The sequence below is a fragment of the Jaculus jaculus genome, chromosome 4 (genome assembly GCF_020740685.1).
Source record: "Jaculus jaculus isolate mJacJac1 chromosome 4, mJacJac1.mat.Y.cur, whole genome shotgun sequence".
Lineage (NCBI taxonomy): Eukaryota > Metazoa > Chordata > Mammalia > Rodentia > Dipodidae > Jaculus > Jaculus jaculus.
The window spans coordinates 73,992,973-74,011,736 of NC_059105.1; the positions used below are offsets into that span (position 1 = coordinate 73,992,973).

General features: G+C 37.9%; 1 protein-coding gene across 5 annotated transcripts in view; it reads right to left on the reverse strand.

Moving 5' to 3' along the window:
* Scn2a (sodium voltage-gated channel alpha subunit 2) overlaps positions 1-18,764 on the reverse strand; it is a 140,917-nt gene that overhangs the window by 11,916 nt on the left and 110,237 nt on the right. For all 5 annotated transcript variants that reach the window (XM_004651906.2, XM_004651907.2, XM_045146903.1 and 2 more), the window contains 6 exons: positions 16,400-16,520; positions 13,308-13,462; positions 11,224-11,397; positions 8,164-8,286; positions 5,444-5,725; positions 1,838-1,891 (listed from right to left, as the gene is read on the reverse strand). In XM_004651906.2, the coding sequence (XP_004651963.2) occupies positions 1,838-1,891; positions 5,444-5,725; positions 8,164-8,286; positions 11,224-11,397; positions 13,308-13,462; positions 16,400-16,520 (909 nt within the window). The remainder of the gene's footprint in view (positions 1-1,837; positions 1,892-5,443; positions 5,726-8,163; positions 8,287-11,223; positions 11,398-13,307; positions 13,463-16,399; positions 16,521-18,764) is intronic.

An 18,764-nucleotide genomic window follows, 5' to 3' on the forward strand; every position in this document is an offset into this window, starting at 1 on the left:
TCAAATACCAGAATGGAAATATCCTAGCTATTCAATGGGCTTTAGGAACCTTCAAGTATAATATGCTTGTTGACAGGTCCTGACAGATTACTAACTGACTTGAGAAAATGTCTGAATAATTATGTTATTGAATCAACTAAATTCCTAGATCATTAAATGTGTTTTTCCTTAGAAAGAAGCAAAGAACCAAACTGAGGATTGCCTCTTCCTACACAGTAAAGTTCAGAGGAGGGTACTGGGTGTTTTCCTCAGTTGCTCTCCAGTGTTTTGGAGATAGGGACTCTCACTGTACCTGGAGCTCATAGATTTAGGTAGACTAGGCAGCCAGCAGAAAAACCAGGGAACAGTCTGCTCTTCCCCAAGCTCCCAGTGCAAGGATTACAAATTCAGGCCAGCAAGCATCCTTAATGGTGCTAGAGATTTGAACTTGTATCCTCCTGTGCAAATAGCACTTCAACTACTGAGTCATCTTTCCAGCCTTTGTCCAATTATTTCAAAAGAAATATGTATTCATTTTCCTTCTCCCGTATGGTATGGGAGTTCTTGCTTTTTATCCTTAGGAACACTTGAAAGTAGCAGACTTTTTAGTAGTGGCAATTTGGTAGGTGTACAGGGAATGTCTCACTTTGGTTTAAATTTGCATTTTCCAGATCATTGAACTAATGAATGTAAAAGCCAGTGACTATTCCCATAATTTTAGTTGCAATCGATTCTCAATTTTGCAATATGCTTGACTGTGAGGGGTTTTGGAGCTTACAAGTTTTGTCAGGTTATCAAAATTAAGCTGTTTGCTATATATTCAGGTGATGTGAAAGGCAGAAATAACTTTAAATGAATTAACCAAAGAAATAGCAAACGTTTGTAGATAGTGGCTGCAGCCCATAGTTTATGATCAGAGTTCAGAAAACTTTCCACTATTTAATGTCACCTGTCTAATTTGATTGTAACTAGAGTTACTATTAAATACATAGGGTTACTTTTTTGGATTAAGTAAAATACTATAAGATTTAATGAGTAGTGGTAATTTAAAATTATTATTATTTAGAAAAATTCAATAATTGGGATTCCTAGTACAGTGTAGGGATTTTAGCATTTGCTACCTCTATTTCTTTTTCTTCTGTTTTTTTTTTTTTTTTGTGAGGTAAAAAAAAATAAAAATAAAAACCAACCTGGGAACTTTTCATTCAGAAAGCTAATTGCTCATCCAAGGGAAGTAATGTTTTGAAATGAATCATAGTGCTTTAACAAACTAGACATAATATCTTTTTGCAAAATGCAACTTCCTCCCTTAATAAATTGTGATAAATTACAAAAATTGCAGGAAAATTCAAAAGTCCTGTTTGTAATAAGGCAGATTATAAAATTCCCTACCTTCTGCCACATAATTTCACCTCCCAGAGGGACACGCTATTGAGTTTCTGCTTGCTTGTTTTGCTTCCTGTGTTTTCCCCACTATTAGTCATATCCTTACCATTACAAGGAAGATCAAAAGCTGGAGGAAATTTATGACAGATGAAGAAAATTGCCTGAGAGACTTTCTTCTCATAAATGGAATGTCAGGGTCAAAATTAAAATGTTTCATTTTGAAAATGTAACCAATAAATTTAAGTGTCAAGTACCATGCTTACTAGAAAAAACAGTAATAAAAATCATGGTCAACAGAGAAAAACATTCCAATCAAAAATTGAAAGAAAACCTGTAAGATAAATTCTTTATTTTGGCAAAATAGGTGTGTCCTGTAAATTGCACCATACTTATTTTATTAACATCACTAAATTAAACTATGGATATAGTCATTTGATGAAATTGAGTAATTTCCCCCCCTAAATAGACTTACATTTCTTGAATCAACAGCTGCATACATGATATCCATCCATCCCTTAAAAGTGGCCTGCAAAAATATTACAAAGAGAAAAAACTTAGGAGAAAGGATTCTGGATGTTTTCACCACAAAGAAGTAATAAACGTCTGACGGACAGAAATGGTTACTGTGATTGAACATTACAAAAGTTTTACATATATTAAAAACACATGCATTTCAGCTGATAGCCTATAAGTATATTTAAGTCAAAAAGTAAAAACCATCAGTAATTTAGATTTATTCAAATAGTTATATAAAACACTTTGTCATATTACTTAAACTCTTTGGTCAATGTTTCATGTTAAAATAGGACTCAAATTTAAATTCTATAAAACTTTTATGTGCATATTTAACATTAATAATTAAATCACGACTTACTTAAGTAACATATTATATATATATGCATATATATACATACATACATACATATACATACATATACATATATGTGTGTGTGTTTTGTTGCTGTTGTTGTTGTTTTTCAAGGTAGGGTCTCACTTTGGCTCAGACTGACCTGGAATTAACTATTCAGTTTCAGGGTGGCCTCAAACTCATGTGATCCTCATACCTCTGCCTCCAAGTGCTGGGATTAAATGTGTGCGCCACCATGCCCGGCTTCATATTTTATCTTTTTAACAATAAAAGTAAAATTAACAGCTTTTGACTTTGATAGGTTAGTAAGAATATACCATGGAGCTGACAGGAAGAATTTCATGTATTCAGAACTAGCCCAAGACAACTTCAAAAGTATGCGGCCTTATTGTGTGTGTGTGTGTGTTGGGGGGTGGGTGGGTACAGTTAGGGTTACTGGATCCCTAAAGGTAAAGAGAAAAATTTGCACTTCCTAGAACTCAAAGATGATCTGATTTCTTATCTTTCTTGCCTAGTGCCCCAGGCCTATTTTTCCACAAGCAGCCAGGGCCCCTCCTGGGAGGGCCGTCTTTCATAAGATTCAAACATTATGGTTGGTCAAGTTCAGCCCCTGGAACTTGGTGCCAGAGCTAACGTCTTCCTGAGACAGCCCCTTGCCCTCACCAACCATCTGGCCTTCTGGTTTACCTGAGCTGAAAGACAGCCCACCATCCTACGTTTATAAATCCCTTTGCAAGGGGATGGCAAGCTCTCTGGTCACTTGGGAACTTCCAGCTGTGGGTGAGTTTTTTCCTCAGCTGGGCCTGGGCTGGCCCCTAGCCCTTACTCTCCACACAGGTTTTTTTCCCCTCCAGCTCGCTACATGGCAGGAACTCCTTGAACTTTCTTTTCTTTTTCCATGCTTTCTCCCCGGGCCTTCCACGTGGGATCTCTAGCCACATGGGTGTCTTTCCTTGGCTCTGTACTTCCCTCAATAAATATAATAATTTAATAATTATCCTTCTCAGTCTTCTTTTTAAAAATTCAATTATTTGATTAAAATTAGAAGCGAACCTTGGGTTTGGAGTTCAAGGACTTTCCTGGACTCTTAGCACCCCATTACAATTTGTTCTTATTACTCTATTTTCCATTTTATTTTATTTTGTTTGTTCATTTTTTTTTTTTTTTTCCCCCTGAGGTAGAGACTCACTCTATCGTAGGCTGACCCAGAACTCACTCTGTAATCTCAGGCTGGCCTCAAACTCATAGCAGTCCTCCTAACTTCTGCATGCTGAGTGCTGGGATTAAAGGTGCGCTACCATGCCCTGCACTTGTTCTTTTCTGAATGGTATTACCACCAACATTAAGCATAAGAGTTTATCTTTGAAAATCTCCTTAATATTGTGCATACTATTTTGAAGCAATTATTTTGTAAAAAGAATCAATTTCATAGCCTGAAAAAAATACATTCAACAATCACACCTTTAAGTTTTTGCATTCTACTGTATACATACAGTAATCCTAAAAACTACAGTACTCCCCTGACATAGCACTGGGAACTGTGTAGCTGGATCACCTGACAAAGCAGTTGAGGAGGTGAAAAAATTCTTTGTACTCTAGAGCAGATACAGAGGTTGTGATAGGAAGTCAATCACTTACGAAAGAGCAATGCTCATCTATGAGAGTGTTGAGAGAGCAGGCCAGCAGATGAGAACAGGCAGAGGTGAGGTAAGGGTGTGAGGTGAGGTGTTGGTTATGGATAGAACTGATGAGGTCTGGGTGGGGAAACTTGAGAAGGGATTTCAATTCTACCTGGCATAATCCTCTACTCCTTCCCCAGGCATATTCTTCCCTTTAACAACCAGCACCTCTACTTTGCACCATTGATTAGGGATGAGGGAAAACATTGGAAGCCTAGATAAAATCTCAGCAGCAAGAGACTTGTGCTAGATTATCTAATATATAGCCTGGTGGACTATAGATTTTGTTGAGCTAATTTAGTGTAAGCAAGATAGCCCAGTGATTGCACAGGAAGCATTCCCAGAGGAAGAATACAGGCAGATGGCGCAAGGAAGTATTTGCAAACATTAAGGAATATCTTAAGGGCTGGAGAGATGCTTAGTGGTTAAAGCTCTTGTGTACAAAGCCAAAAGACGCAGGTTTGATTCCTCAGTACCCAGCTAAAACCAGATATTCAAGGTGGCACAAGCATATGAAATTTGCTTGCAGTGGCTGGAGGCCCTGGTGCACCCATTCTCTCTCTCTGCCTCTTTCAAATAGATAATTAAATAAAATAAAAAAGTCTTTTAGCTTATCTTTTTTAATTTGTTGCATTTATATAATATTCCTAAAAGGTCTGACATTTTCTACTTTGTTTAAAATTTTTATTAATTTTGAAATCAACATAAAATAATTTATATTTATGCTGTATAATTTTGTTCTGAAATATATATACATTATGGAATGGATAATCATGCTATTTATCATATGCCTTACCTCACATATCATTTGAGTGTTGAGAAAACTTAAAACCTACTTAGTGATTTTCAAGTATGCAACCTATTGTTACTAATTATAACTATTCTTCCTTGATAGACATCTCTCCTCCTTTCTACCTCTAGCACCTGGTAACCATTGTTCTACCCTCTGCTTATGATTCCAGTGTCTTTCTAGATTCTACATTCAAGTGAGATCATGTGAACTGTGTCTCTCTGTGCCTGGCTTATTTCACTCAGTGCCCTCAGGTCATATATCTTGTTCTTTTTAAAAGGCTGACTATTATTCTATTGTGTATATATATTCATGTACTAATAGACGATTTAATAATCAATGTTTATGAATACTGCAATTGAAATCAATACATTTTTATATACAATATTAATCAGCTTGCAAAAAAATATGAATGCAAATATTAGATATATATATTCCCATATATCAGATTCCACCTTTCCTTTGGACATAATACCCAGTACTAGGATAACTGGTCCATATGGTAGTTCTTTGATATTGCTTTTGAGGAATCTCCTTCATATTTTTCATAATGATTTACTAATTCACATTCCCACCAACAGCGTGTATTGTTTCTCACCAATACTTGTTATCTTTCGTTCTTTTGACAATAGTCATTCTAGCAGCTTCCAGAGGATATCTCAGGATGTCTCAATGTGGAGAAGGATAACTTTAGACTCATTTTAACTATACAGCAAAGGGGACAATAAAATGGCTACTTACTACTTGAAGCAGAGAAAGATATCCAAGTCCCACGTTATCAAAGTTCACTTTCACATTTTTCCACCTGGCAGTTTGGTTGCTCTCTATGAGGGCTTTACACTCACTATAGTTGTTGACCACACTCACATCAAACATCTCTCCAGTTGTATAGTTGATACAGTGGTAGAACTTTCCAGCAAAGAGATTCACTCCCATGATACTGAATATGAGCCAGAATATCAGGCAGACCAGGAGGACATTCATGATGGATGGAATGGCCCCAAGGAGAGCGTTGACAACTACCTAGAACCAGATAGGAAGAACAAAGTAAGTAAAAGGCCATCAGGAAAGAGTGATTTTTGCTGTCAACAGGATAACAGACTGACTACAAAAAAAAATACATCCATCCTCAAAGTTTAATATTGGATTAAACTATCTAGCAGCTCCAATTTACAATTCTGAGATAATAATTAGAAAGACTATAGAATTGATTTTATATTGGAGAATGTTCTCTTAGGAAGTAAGTACATATATGTAACAAATTTCCTCAAGGAATGCAGATAATTAAAATTCAACAAGTAGGGGGCTAGGGTGTCGGTTAAGTGGTTAAAGGTGTTTGATCCACTGGTAAAGCCAGACACAAAGTGGTACAGATGTCTGTAATCCCAGCGGCCCTATAGCAGTGGGAAGGAAATCCTGAATCTTGCAGCCAGCTAGTTTGGCCTTCCTGCTGCAAAATAACCATTAAAAGAGACCCTGTTTCAAGTAGGCAGAAGGTCCTGTGGTTGTCCCTCCCCCCCCCCCCCACACAGTGACCTGCATGCATGCACCCATCATGCACACACACACATCACATACACATACACATACATGCACACACAAATTAAATAGCTAAAACGAAGATGAGTGACATGAGTTTATAGTTAAGGTCACCATATAAGCCTCACAAATTTCCAAATTTTGGTGCCCCAGATGGGAGTAAAAGAGAATACTTCAGGTTTGAGGATGTGGCTCAGGGGGAGAGCAACTGCTTATGATACGCAACGTCCTGTATTCAATCCCCAGAGAGGGAAGGAAAGTAAGGAGACAGAGAAAGAGAAAGTGAGAGAGAGAGAGAGAGAGAGAGAGAGAGAGAGAGAGAGAGAGAGAGGAGAGAGAGGCCCATTTATACACAGAAAACACTTGGAGGCTGGAGGCTGAACTTGACACAGAAAATGTGGAAAGTATTCTATTACTAAAAGTTTGGTACATTTTGTTTATTAAGCTTGCTACTGCAAAAATAGCGATTTTGAATGGTAAGGAGAAAAAATTAATAGTCATTCCTTTTCCTATAACCATAAATAGAATATCAGACACAAACACGTCTGTGCATTTGCACAGATCATCCATGTCTGGTTTCATTTACAACATTTCAGTGAAGTCTAAGTATTTCTATTTTGAGACCAAGACAGAGAAAGAGAGAGAGAATGGGTGTGTCAGGGCCTTTCAGTAGCTGTGCATGAACTCCAGATATGTGCGCCCCCTTGTGTTCATGCGCGCTATTGCATGCTTGCGTCACTTGCGTCTGGCTCTGCGTGGGACCTGGAGATTCCAATAAACGTTCTTAGGTTTCATAGGCAAGCGCCTGAACCGCTAAGCCATCTCTCCAGCCCAAAGCAACTATTTTCTTTGAGACAGGATCCTATGTAGTACACACTGGTCTGGAAACTTGCTCCGTAGCCCAAGCTGGCTTCTTCCTGCCTCAACCTCACTAGTGCGGAGAATACAGAAAAGTAATTTAATTTCATTTTACTTTACGTTTAAAGTATTCTTGTTTAATATTTTTATTTTATTTTATTTTATTTCTTGAGAGAGAGAAAAAAGGAGAGAGAGCGCTAGAAAGCGAGCGAGCGAGAGAGAAAGAGAGAGAGAGAGAGAGTGAGTGGGCACGTCAGGGCCTCCAGTTGCTGCAAACGAACTCCAGATGCATGCGCCATCTTGTGCATCTGTCTTACGTGGGTCCTGGGGAATTGAACCTTGATCCTTTGGCTTTGCAGGCAAGCCCCTTAACAGCTAAGCAATCTCTTCAGCCCAGACAAGTGTTTTTAAATATCACCAAGCATCCTTTTTAAAGTCTTGGTGTTTTTTTTTTTTTTTTTTTTTTTTTTTAACAGCTAACATCATGGAAAGAGCACAGTCATGTTCTGGGTGGTGAGAGCTGTGGTCTTAGGCTTTATGCCCCCAGGGAATGACAAATGTCAGCATAGAACCCTCACGGCTTCTTTGTACCACCTTTTAAGGGGGCATTAGGTTTCCATAGATGACCTACCTTTTAGACACCTCTGCATGTGTTTGAAAAAGAAAAGGCCAGATTCAGACTTCAAAAGGCTCCAAATACATTATTACACAGAGCAGCGAAGAAATGATGAGTCAGGATTTTGAGGTTTTAAATTATAGTAAGACTCCCTGCATGCATATTTATAGATAGAATGGAGATAATTGGTCCGGATTCAGACTAGCAACATGAGCAACATGATAGACATTGTCTACTGAGAGAAAATGCAGTAATTAGGATTATAGGCATTGCATTCTGTGTGTACAATGCTACATATTAGATGTCGGATAAATATTACTGATGGATGGGTTTTGTAAATATGAATGGGAAAGAAACAAGCCCTAATAGGTTTTGTCATTGCTAAGATACAGAGTTTCAGGTTGCTCTTAAGCATAATTTCAGCAAATTTTAACACATTTGATCTTACCCTCATTCCCTCAAACCGGGATAAGGCTCTCAGGGGCCTCAGGGCTCTCAGTGTTCTGAGGGATTTAATAGCTCCAAGTTCTGAATAGCCCAAGGCATTTGCTGTTAAACTGACCAGTGAGACCTAGACAGAGAGAACAGTACAGTTTTCTTACTTACAGACAATACTGTCTATACCCAGCTCACCCTTGTTCTATGCAATACACTAGTAATTCTTGGTGTTTTCAAATCCCCCAATGGCTTCTGGCAGAGCTTGATAAAGGAGGTTTGGGGCAAGGCCTGAGAATTTGCATTTCTTCAAGTTCCCTGATAAGGCCACGAGATGTTGATCTGTGAACTATATTTTAAGAAGCACCACTAATTAGGCTGATTGAAATTAGTGAGCTAAAAGAGATTTTAGCATTGCTAAAAATTACAAGGATGTTTCCTTACTCCCTCCAGATTACTAACACAATTGGTAAAAATTCTAAATGTCACTTATTTCTCAGCTAAAAAAAATGAAAGAACAATTTATTATAGGTGCAACTAAAATGTTTTAAGACTTTTCAGACCTGAAAGAAGGCTCATTAATATTATATAAACCCAGAAGACAAGTTATCCTAAAATGAACCTGAATTTTAAAAGCAGGTTAACAGAAATCAATATGTAGTATACTATGGTGTTCATAAAAAACTTAAAAATATTTTTTAAAGAAAAGTGAAGTACATAGAGAATTTTACAAAAACTGTATTTGGGACTGGAGGGATGGCTTAATGGTCAAAGTGCATGCCTGCTAAGCCAAAGGGCCCAGGTTCGATTTCCCAGGATCCACATAAGTCAGATGCACAAGGTGGTGCATGCGTCTGGAGTTTGTTTGCAGTGGTTGGAGGCCCTGGCGTACCCATTCTCTCAATCTCTCTCTCTCTCTCCTTGTCTCTTTCCCTCTTTCAAATAAATACATAATAAAATAAGTAAACTTAAAAAACTTTATTTACTTAAAATATTTTGCTCATGTAATCTGAAAATGAAACCTCTGAATTTAGGATTAGTTACAAAATTTTATCTTCAGTGATTTATCTACAGTTTCCCTACAATGTGAACTTTGAGGCTTTGTAAGTCTGCTCTTTACAGATAAGTGGAGCACACAATGATGGTATAATCATGAGTCATGGAGACTTTCTGAATATAAAACAGATGCACCTGTAGTACTTTACCTTCTCTGCAGACAGAACCAAAAAGAGACAGGCATCCGTTAAGGGATGAAAGATAAAAGTTAGACACATGAAAATGTTGTGAGTAAGCACAGCACTATCAGATAATTAAAGAAGTGGTAAATTCTGCTACCCCATGTCATGTGTGCAGCTAAAGTTGCAGCAAGCTTCTAACCAGTCCTTTTCATTTTAAATAACCCCTTTCCATCCCATCTGTTGGCGTTTGAATGTAAAATGTCCCACATAAGCTCATGTGTTTGAAAAAAAAAAATTGGTTTCTAGCTGGTAATGCTCTGTAGGATGGTTGTGGAACCTTTGGAAGGTGGACTCTTGGAGGAAGTGGGTCCCTGGATGTAGGCCTTAATGCTTCATTACTGGGGTCTCGCTTCCTATTCTCTGCATCCTGGCTGTGTAGGAGCCAGCCTTTTAGGCCTTTCTGCCGTCATGGACTATATCCTCTTGCAATATAAGACAAAACAAACTCTTTCCTTTTTCACGTTGCCTCTGGCCAGGTATTTGGTCAACAGCAATAAAAAGGGAACTAATACAAATGATAAACTCACCAACTTCTCTTCATAAGAGAGCAAGCTAGTCTTGTGACTTTCCTCTGTTTAACTGACTAATGCCTCCCTTTGTACTAAATCTGTAAGTTCACATTTCTTTGATTGGCATCCTGGGTTCCTCACACTCTTTGTTTACATCTTTCTTACATTACCTTCCACATATAAATCTTCCCCTAATCTCTCCCCTGACTCTCTGTGTTTACCCTCAAGGACTTCTGGTTTCTTGTAGCACTCCATGTCTCAGGCATCAGTATTGTAACACAATAGCACCCTTCTCTCATCTGGACCAGCTGACACTCTTCCCTCAGACTGTGGCTCATTCTCTGTTCCCCTGTGAAGACTTGGCTCAAGTGAAGTAGATAGTACTTCCAATGTGCCCACTTGCCATTGGACACATACCAGTCCTCATTGGTTGACTTTCAGCTCCTTTAGAGCTTTAAAAATGATATTTATATTTGCAGAATCATAAAAGAATAGATGATAATTAGTAAGCATATTATATTTAAAAGAAAGTATTGACCAATTGACATGTGATCATGATAGTTTCTGAAACCTAAAATAATAGATGTTAAAATATATTGGGTAAACTACTAGAAAACTACTTTATCTTAAGAATTTCTTTATATTCAAGTGATATTGATTAGTGATTTTATCTTTGCATAAATATTGAGCATTGGATAGTTACCAATGTAACACAGCTAAGTAAAAGAAAAAAAAAGGAAGGAAAAGAAATGCAATGTTGTATGATCCCATGGAAAATAAGAGTGGTAGGTAGGTTTGGTGCATTTTTTCATTGCAATGTTCATGCACATGTTATTTTAAATATTTCCTGTAGACTCATTTCAAGACTTGTGATTATGCATGCATATTTTATATAGTATATTTATGAATAATGTGTCCCATATTCAGCGATTTAAAAACCCTTACGTATGTTGGTTCTCCACATTTAGCACCAATGTAAACTAATAAATTCTTAAATGATTGGTTAATCATACAAATCAAATGTTTGGCATCTTTCTATCTGGACTTTCATGTTTCCTTGAGAAATTATAAATAAATTGGGATTTCAGGTACTAATCTGAATATTAATTTTGAACTAAATTATTAAGTGACCCTTATCAACTTAATTATGCATTTAACTTGGAAAATATTCTGTAGGCATCCTTTCACTGGGAAAGTAGAGAATATTGTTTATATTTAGATCAATGTTGTATTTTCTGAGAACTGCTATGAGCCAGCTGGCTTGAGGAGGACCAGTACCTACCACCACCTGCCAAGGAATGAAACAGAGAACTGCAGAATACTCACGTCAACAATCAGGAAGTCTAACCAGCACCAGGCATTGGTGAAATACATTTGAAAACCATATGCAACCCACTTCAGGAGCATTTCCAGGATGAAAATATAAGTGAAAACCTTGTCAGCATATTCTAACATGGTCTTAATGGTTTTTCGCTGCTCAATATATATATCTTCAAACGCCTATGGAAAAAAATGGATTGAATTTCAAGGTCTTAAACAGTTTCTAATTTGTGTCATGGGAAAAACATGCCTGTCATCATAAGCATCAAAAGCATGCCTTTCATCATAAGCACAGTTCTGGAGAGCTTTGTCTTCTTCCTGCAGATTTGGCCTCGCAGTTATCTGCATATAAGAGGTGTGCATAGTCATTTCCACCCATCAAGGGAGACACATGCTTCTAAATTTTTTTTTTTTTGAGGGAGGGGTTCACTCTAGTCCAGGCTGACCTATGATTCACTATGTAGTTTCTGGGTGGCCTTGAACTCATGGTGGTCCTTCTACCTCTACCTCCTGAGTGCTGAGATTAAAGGTGTGTGCCAACACAACCCGCTAACAAACTCCAGAAGCATGTACTGCCATGGGCATCTGGATTATGTGGGTCCTGAGGAATGGAACCTGGGTCCCTTAGCTTTTCAGGCAAGTGCCTTAACTACTAAGCCATCTCTCCAGCCCTGCTTTTAAATTTTGGTGCTACAGTACCGCCCAAACGCTTGACAGCCATGAGAGACTTTCTAATGCAGGCCAAAAAGTCATTTCTAAGACTAGAAATACGGACTTTTGACCTCCTAGAAATGTACAAATATAAGACAAGAAGTTCCCTCAGCCTGGGCAGAGGGTCATTTGTCTTTCACCATCCCCAGACTCCTACAGATGTATATGTATCTGGAAGTTTCCTTTGCTATCATTTTGAAGAACTCGAGGGTAAGAAAGGTCAGGAGTACATTCCACAGGAGTCCCTGAACCTTCTAGAATAAAAGGACATTTAACTCAATCCTTTCATAGGAAGAATTATCAGGGTGGCATAGTGAGTGGCTTGGATAAAGAACAAAACATTTCTTTCTTTCTGTCTGTCTTTCTTTCTCTCTCCCTTTCTTTCCTTCCTTCCCTCCCTCCCTCCCTCCCCTCCCTCCCTCCTTCTTTTCTTTTCTTTTCTTTTCTTTTCTTTTCTTTTCTTTTCTTTTTTTCTTTCTTTCTTTCTTTAAATGAGAGAATCTAGGCTTTTATGACCAGGTGGCTTTTGAGCTAGCTAGGTGTGGAGCTGAAGCTGGAAACCCCACCTCCCCCTCCAAAGTCAGCCCCTAGGCCAGCAACTTTGTGAGTACTGGTCAACTATAATGAGAGTACCAGAAAGGTAAGAGCTATGCCAGCAGGAGCCCTGGTCACTGGTGAGAACTCAGACCTGCTGAGTGGAGCACACAGAAACATCAACGATTCTTAGTCAAATCAGAGCCAGATCTTGAGACCTCCAGATATAAGATAGCCACTCTCCTTATGTAATCAATTCACAAACACATCAGCAAACAATTTAAATTTAAAAAATGAAAATTCATTTATATTATCAAGTGGGAAAATGAGTCACTCCATTTTCATGTTAATTAGTGTTTGGACAAATTGTTTATTTCCTTAAATGAAATCAGACACAAACTAGGTTTGTAATGCTTTTACTTTGAAAAATCAAGTTAGTCTTTCAGTTACTGTTAACTGTGGTTGCTAGTAGGCAATCAGTCTGAATAAGACAGGTGAGTTCCTGCAACATGGGCTTTCAATAATCAGCCCGGTATTTAGTGGATATTCCCACATCAAGTCAGCATAGTCTTATGAAAAACTGCCAAGGATGGCTAAGTTAGAAAGATTCTTCTTTAAATATTACAAGAAAACTACTCGTCTGAGTTTGAATTTATCTGAGGATGACTTATAGACTAAAACAAGTTGTCACTTTAGGACATTACAAACTGGGCTAAATATAGAACATGGGCTGCCATTCACTTTCACAGACAGCCCATTTTAAAAGTGGGCAAGGTGAGGTTCATTGGAGGGAAAACCAAAGGGCTTTGAATGGAAGTTCCTGGAGCAGGTGTCGCGTCACCTACCAGAGCGCCACTGCTGAGCAGAATCATGAAGACAATGAACGTCTCAAACCAGTTGTGCTCCACTATCTTATAGCATGTCTTCCTCAGGTTCCACCATAGCTTTCCTCTGCCTTCTTCTATGCTTATCTGGCAACACTTGAACTTCCGCACACAGTCTAAAGCACATGAGAGCAAATGAAGCAAAACAATTACTCTTCATGCATTGTGTTAGTGGAGCTACAATATTATCTTATAGCACATTTAAAAGCAACTGTATTATGAAGATGGTTTTTCACTTACAGAAGTCAAAATCAACATGGTCTTAATAATTTCTCCAACAAATATTTATTTTTATGTGCATATGACTATTATATACTTTACAATACACTTAGACATAGAAAAATAAAATGCAAAAAGTGTTCAATTTCCATTAAGGCTTTATTCTTGAGTGTAAATCTATTTTATATGCAATAATATATTTGATTTATAATTAGACATCTCCTATCTTACAATAAGGAAAAAAAAAACTTATGAAAGTTTTCATACTTTTCTCTAAATAAGATTACTAGAATTATATAACTATTCACCACTATGAAATATCTAGGTTGCTTTACTTATTAGCAACAATGTAATAAGCACCTTAGTGTAATTCCTGGAGTAACAGATCAAATGTCTTTCAACAAAGATTTGCTGAACAGCTCCTATATCCAAAGACTTATACAGGAAAAAAGAATAATACTATAACATGCAAAAGAGCTTTGCTATAAAATAATTTTATTTTTATGCAGGAGTGATTTTCTACAAGTTCTATAGTTTCAGAAAACAACAATTACCACAAAATAATTTTATATCAAATTTCATCAACAAAGGTTAATTGATGAACTTTATAGAACAAAGTGAATTTGGTGTTGATGTGTGAGAATCATATCTATAACATGAGGCTGTGAGAACCGAGAAATTGTAACAAGCAAAATAAGTGCGAGGAAAGTTTCAGAATCAAGTTGCAACAGGCAGCTCAGAGCTGAGTGCCTTGGGGGTTTGTGCCTCAACATTATTATTTTTTTTTCTAATTATAAAAGGCATACACTTTATTTATTTCTGAGTGGAGGATGCAACAGGATCTCTTGCTGCTGCAAACAAACTCCAAGCACATGTGCCACTTTTGGTGTCTAGCTTTACGTGGGTATTGGGGGGTGGAACCTGGGCTGGCAGGCTTTGCAAGCAAACACTTCTAACCACTGAGCAGCCGTCACAACCCCTACTTTTTAATTATTTTTTTGACATATAGCTTACTATGTAGCCCAGGCTAGCTTTGAACTCATGTAGGCCAGGCTGACCTCACAACTTCAGCAAGTGTCCTGTTTCAACCTCCAAAGTACTGGGATTGCCAGCATAGGTCGCTATTGTAGTTGGCAATATAAACTTAGTAGTCAGAGGTGCTCACTGCCCATTCAGAGATACCCCTGCTCAATGGAAGAAATCTACACAGCAGGCTGTCAGGGGGCAGCACAGCCTAGGAGTGAAGCATGGCTCAGACAGAAATAAGGAAAGGCAACAGTACAAGACACGCATTAAGCCTGGAATCCACAACACCCTCCTTTGTACAGTGTAGCTTTGATGAGTCACATTTACCTGGCTATGCAGCAAGGGTGGGTACTTATTTCAGTTTCATAGTATCTATCGGCCTACAGCCAAAGTATGGATGCTACAGTATGAAGTTTGTTTATGTACCTTACCTACGCAGTAAAAATGATGTGACTGATCACACTGGGAAAGGGAAGAGGGAGGGAAAGGTGAAAGAAAAAGAAAAGAGGCCCATTCTCATCCTTGTATAGGCAAGACAAAAGTCTCTAAAGTGATAAAATACCCTCAAAGGGCTGGAGAGATGACTCCACAATGCCTCAACATTATTGATTGATCCACAGCTGAAATAAAATTGTAGCTTCCTTTAGAGAATCCATTTGAGGTTATTGCATCATTGTCTCAGATGAAAAGCTGTAGAATAATGATCTGTCTTCTTGGTTCAAAAATAATAGAAATATGTGACCATGGCTGATACATGTAACTTTTATTCAAGAATAGATTTTAATATATATTTATCAATTAGTGATTAGTAATTATGACCACGCAGTAAGTGGTAGATTACTTCTTTCATTTAATTTTAAATTTCTCTTCTTTCCTTTCTTTTTCTTTTCTTTTTCTTATTATTTGTTTATTTGAGAGAGAGAGAGAGAGAGAGAGAGAGAGAGAGAGAGAGACAGAGAAAGAGACAGAGAGAGAATGCCACATTAGCCACTGCAAATGAACTCCAGACACTTGTGTTACCTTGTGCATCTAGGAATTGAACATGGGTTCCTTGGCTTTGCAGGCAAGTGCCTTAGCCACTAAGCAATCTGTCCAGCCATTTCCTTTTTGTTTCTTTATTTTTATTTATTTATTTGACAGTGACAGACAGGGAGAGAAAGACACACACACACACACACACACACACACACACACACACAGAGAGAGAGAGAGAGAGAGAGAGAGAGAGGGAGAGAATGGACGCGCCAGGGCCTCCAGCCACTGCAAACGAACTCCAGATGTGTGCGCCCCCTTGTGCATCTGGCTAACGTGGGTCCTGGGAAATCGAGCCTCTAACTGGGGTCCTTAGACTTCACAGGCAAGTGCTTAACCGTAAAGCCATCTCTCCAGCCCTCCTTTTTTGTTTTTAAACCCAAAGAAAGATAAATATAATCTGGCCTTCTCTCCTGTTAGGAAATTTAGAAGGCCACACACACACACACACACACACACACACACACATGCGTGCTCACACGCGCATGCGCACACACACACACACACACACACACACACAAAAGCCAGAGAAGTAACATTTCTTAGAGTAGAACATTTTAGTCTCAGAAAACTAGAAGCATTTATAAACCTTATATTTAGAAAAAAAAATCCTTTGCTTTGACATGGACAAAGCAAAGCAAATAAATGAATAGTGGTTAGCTATAGATAGGCATAGGTGATTAGAGAAATGATAGAAAGAGAGGTAAACAGATACATGCAGAAGAGACGGCTGGCCAGCGAAGGCTTCTGTTCTCATGTCCCCCTTCTTTGCTTACCTTCTGTAAAACACGCTTCAGGTTCCAGAGACTCTTCAGGCTCCACCTCCGGCTGCTCTCCTTCGGCAGGAGCGCCTATGTCAACTGTACTGCCTTCAGATGAACTAGTTGCATTTAGTTTCTGAAAATCAATCCCACAGAATAGGTTTAAATGTTTCCTCTAATCTGAATATCAAAATTCACAAGATGTAACCCCCCCTAGTCTTCTGTATGCATTTTCTTGATCTGTAATTTAAGAATAGATACAATGCCAATCTGCTTTGGAGAGGTGGGAGGTCACAAGATTAGACACAGTACGATATTATAGCATATTTTTTTTCTTTAAATATGGCATTAACAACTAAAATATTTTTTGTTTAGGCCCATGCATAGGGATTCTGAAAGAAAATCCTATAGAATGCTTATGTCAGCTGCCAGTCTTGTGGTCATCTGGGATCTTGCTTTGTTCAATTCATTCAGAAGTGGTATACTTTATTCTAAAATTGTGACCCATCCAACAAAAGCTGCATAATTGTATTTTCATGTCAAATGCAGAAAAGAGTTGATCAAATGCACATAAACAGCAACAATCTAAATTTATCCACTTTTCATTGACATGAAAACATATACTACTGGTTGTTATTAAATCCATTCTAGAATTTTCTATTTCCAAAAAGAGCAGCACATTGTTAGCTTGATAGCAATAGCTGATATTTCGCATTCTCTTTGGCCAATGCACTCCTGTTTTCTATTGTGCATTTTGAAACTACTTGTTACTCTGGCACTCTTACCTGTCCTGTTGGCAAGAGCAGAAATGGAACTTTGGTTGTTGTTTTGTTTTCCTTAAGGTTAAATCAAACATTTTCCAAAGGAAAGTATAGAAGAAAAGTGTTGACTTCAGTCTCTAAATTCATAAGCTTTGGTCAGGTCAGGTTACTCTTGGGATCAGCACAAAGAAGATATCCCAGCCTTAAACCTGATCTTGAAGTGCTACAGGAATGATGTAGGGCCAGGTGTGAGTGCCACATGGAACCAGAGTAGTTTGGGCCACAGCATTCTCGAACCTGTTACAATGTTATTACCATCAGTGCATAACATTAGGAGATGGTGTGGCTGAAAAGAGCTACTTATCAACAGGATGAGGTAAGCACATGACGAGATGAGCACTGAGCTATGTAAACTGGAATCAACGGGATGCTACAGTCAGTTCTGGAAAGACTCTACTCTTATTTTGGATAAGACTTATATAATCATTCTCCTAGGAAGATGAGTCCTTTGTATTTTTGAAACAATTTGATTTTTATAAGATATTTACTAAGCATATTGGTTTTTACAAAAAATATTTACGTATGACATATATGATGTTGAAATGTCGTAGGCAACTAAACAATACCAACCATACTGCATAAATATTAGATACCCTGCCTTCTTAGAAATAGTATGGTTACCTTTTAACTGGTTAAAAAGGTCAAAAGTTGTAAGAAGCTTGAAGATTGTTGATTTTCTACTCATTGGGCATATCACACTATTAGATAGGTAATAATATGTTTTCCATTAAAATTGAATGCCTTTTGTTTTATGATGAACATCAAAATAATACATATTACAAATATTCTGATTTTTCAGTTTTTTTTTTTTTTTTTACTAATTTCATATCCTTTTGTTTTTAAAGATTTGGCTCCTTCTTTTATAGGCATACTTTGGTTTTATGCATGTAATTTACTATTGAGACATCCTCTCATTTTAATCCATCTAACTCACATCAAGCTGCTGGATCTTAGAGACCTGATAATACAAGTTTTGTTATTTGTCGGATGTTATAGCACACAGGTAATCACACAAATTGAAGCTTAGCCACATCTCATCTAGCAATACACAGAACACAATAAGAAATGGAACATATTTCTTTTAATAATGAGGATCATACTACAAACAGAGAATTGGGAAAGACTTGTGGTGGCCCTAAAGGAATACATGGGTCCAAAGTCAGGGTTCTCCTCATGCTCTGGCTGTGTCAGAGTGGCATCCCTGCTGAGTATTTGCAGGTACTCCAGACACATTGGTGAGAAATGGAGGGGTGAGTGAACATACCAATGAAGGTCTTCCTAACAAAATGAAGGCTGGCACTGTACTAGACTGGGAGCAGTCACCAACGTGCTTCTGAAATTAGCTCAAAATCTTCAAAAGTTTTCATAAGATCCCTCCAACATCAGCTATCACTCCTGCTGCCAAGTATCTGTTTGCTAAGACTTGAAATAACATCAGAGAGTCTTGTGTCCTCACTTCCCATTCCTTCTTCACTATCTATTAAATGACATCAAGGAGACCTGTGTTCCCATTGTCCATTCCTTCTTTACTATTTTGCAGAAATAATCCTTCCTTTCAC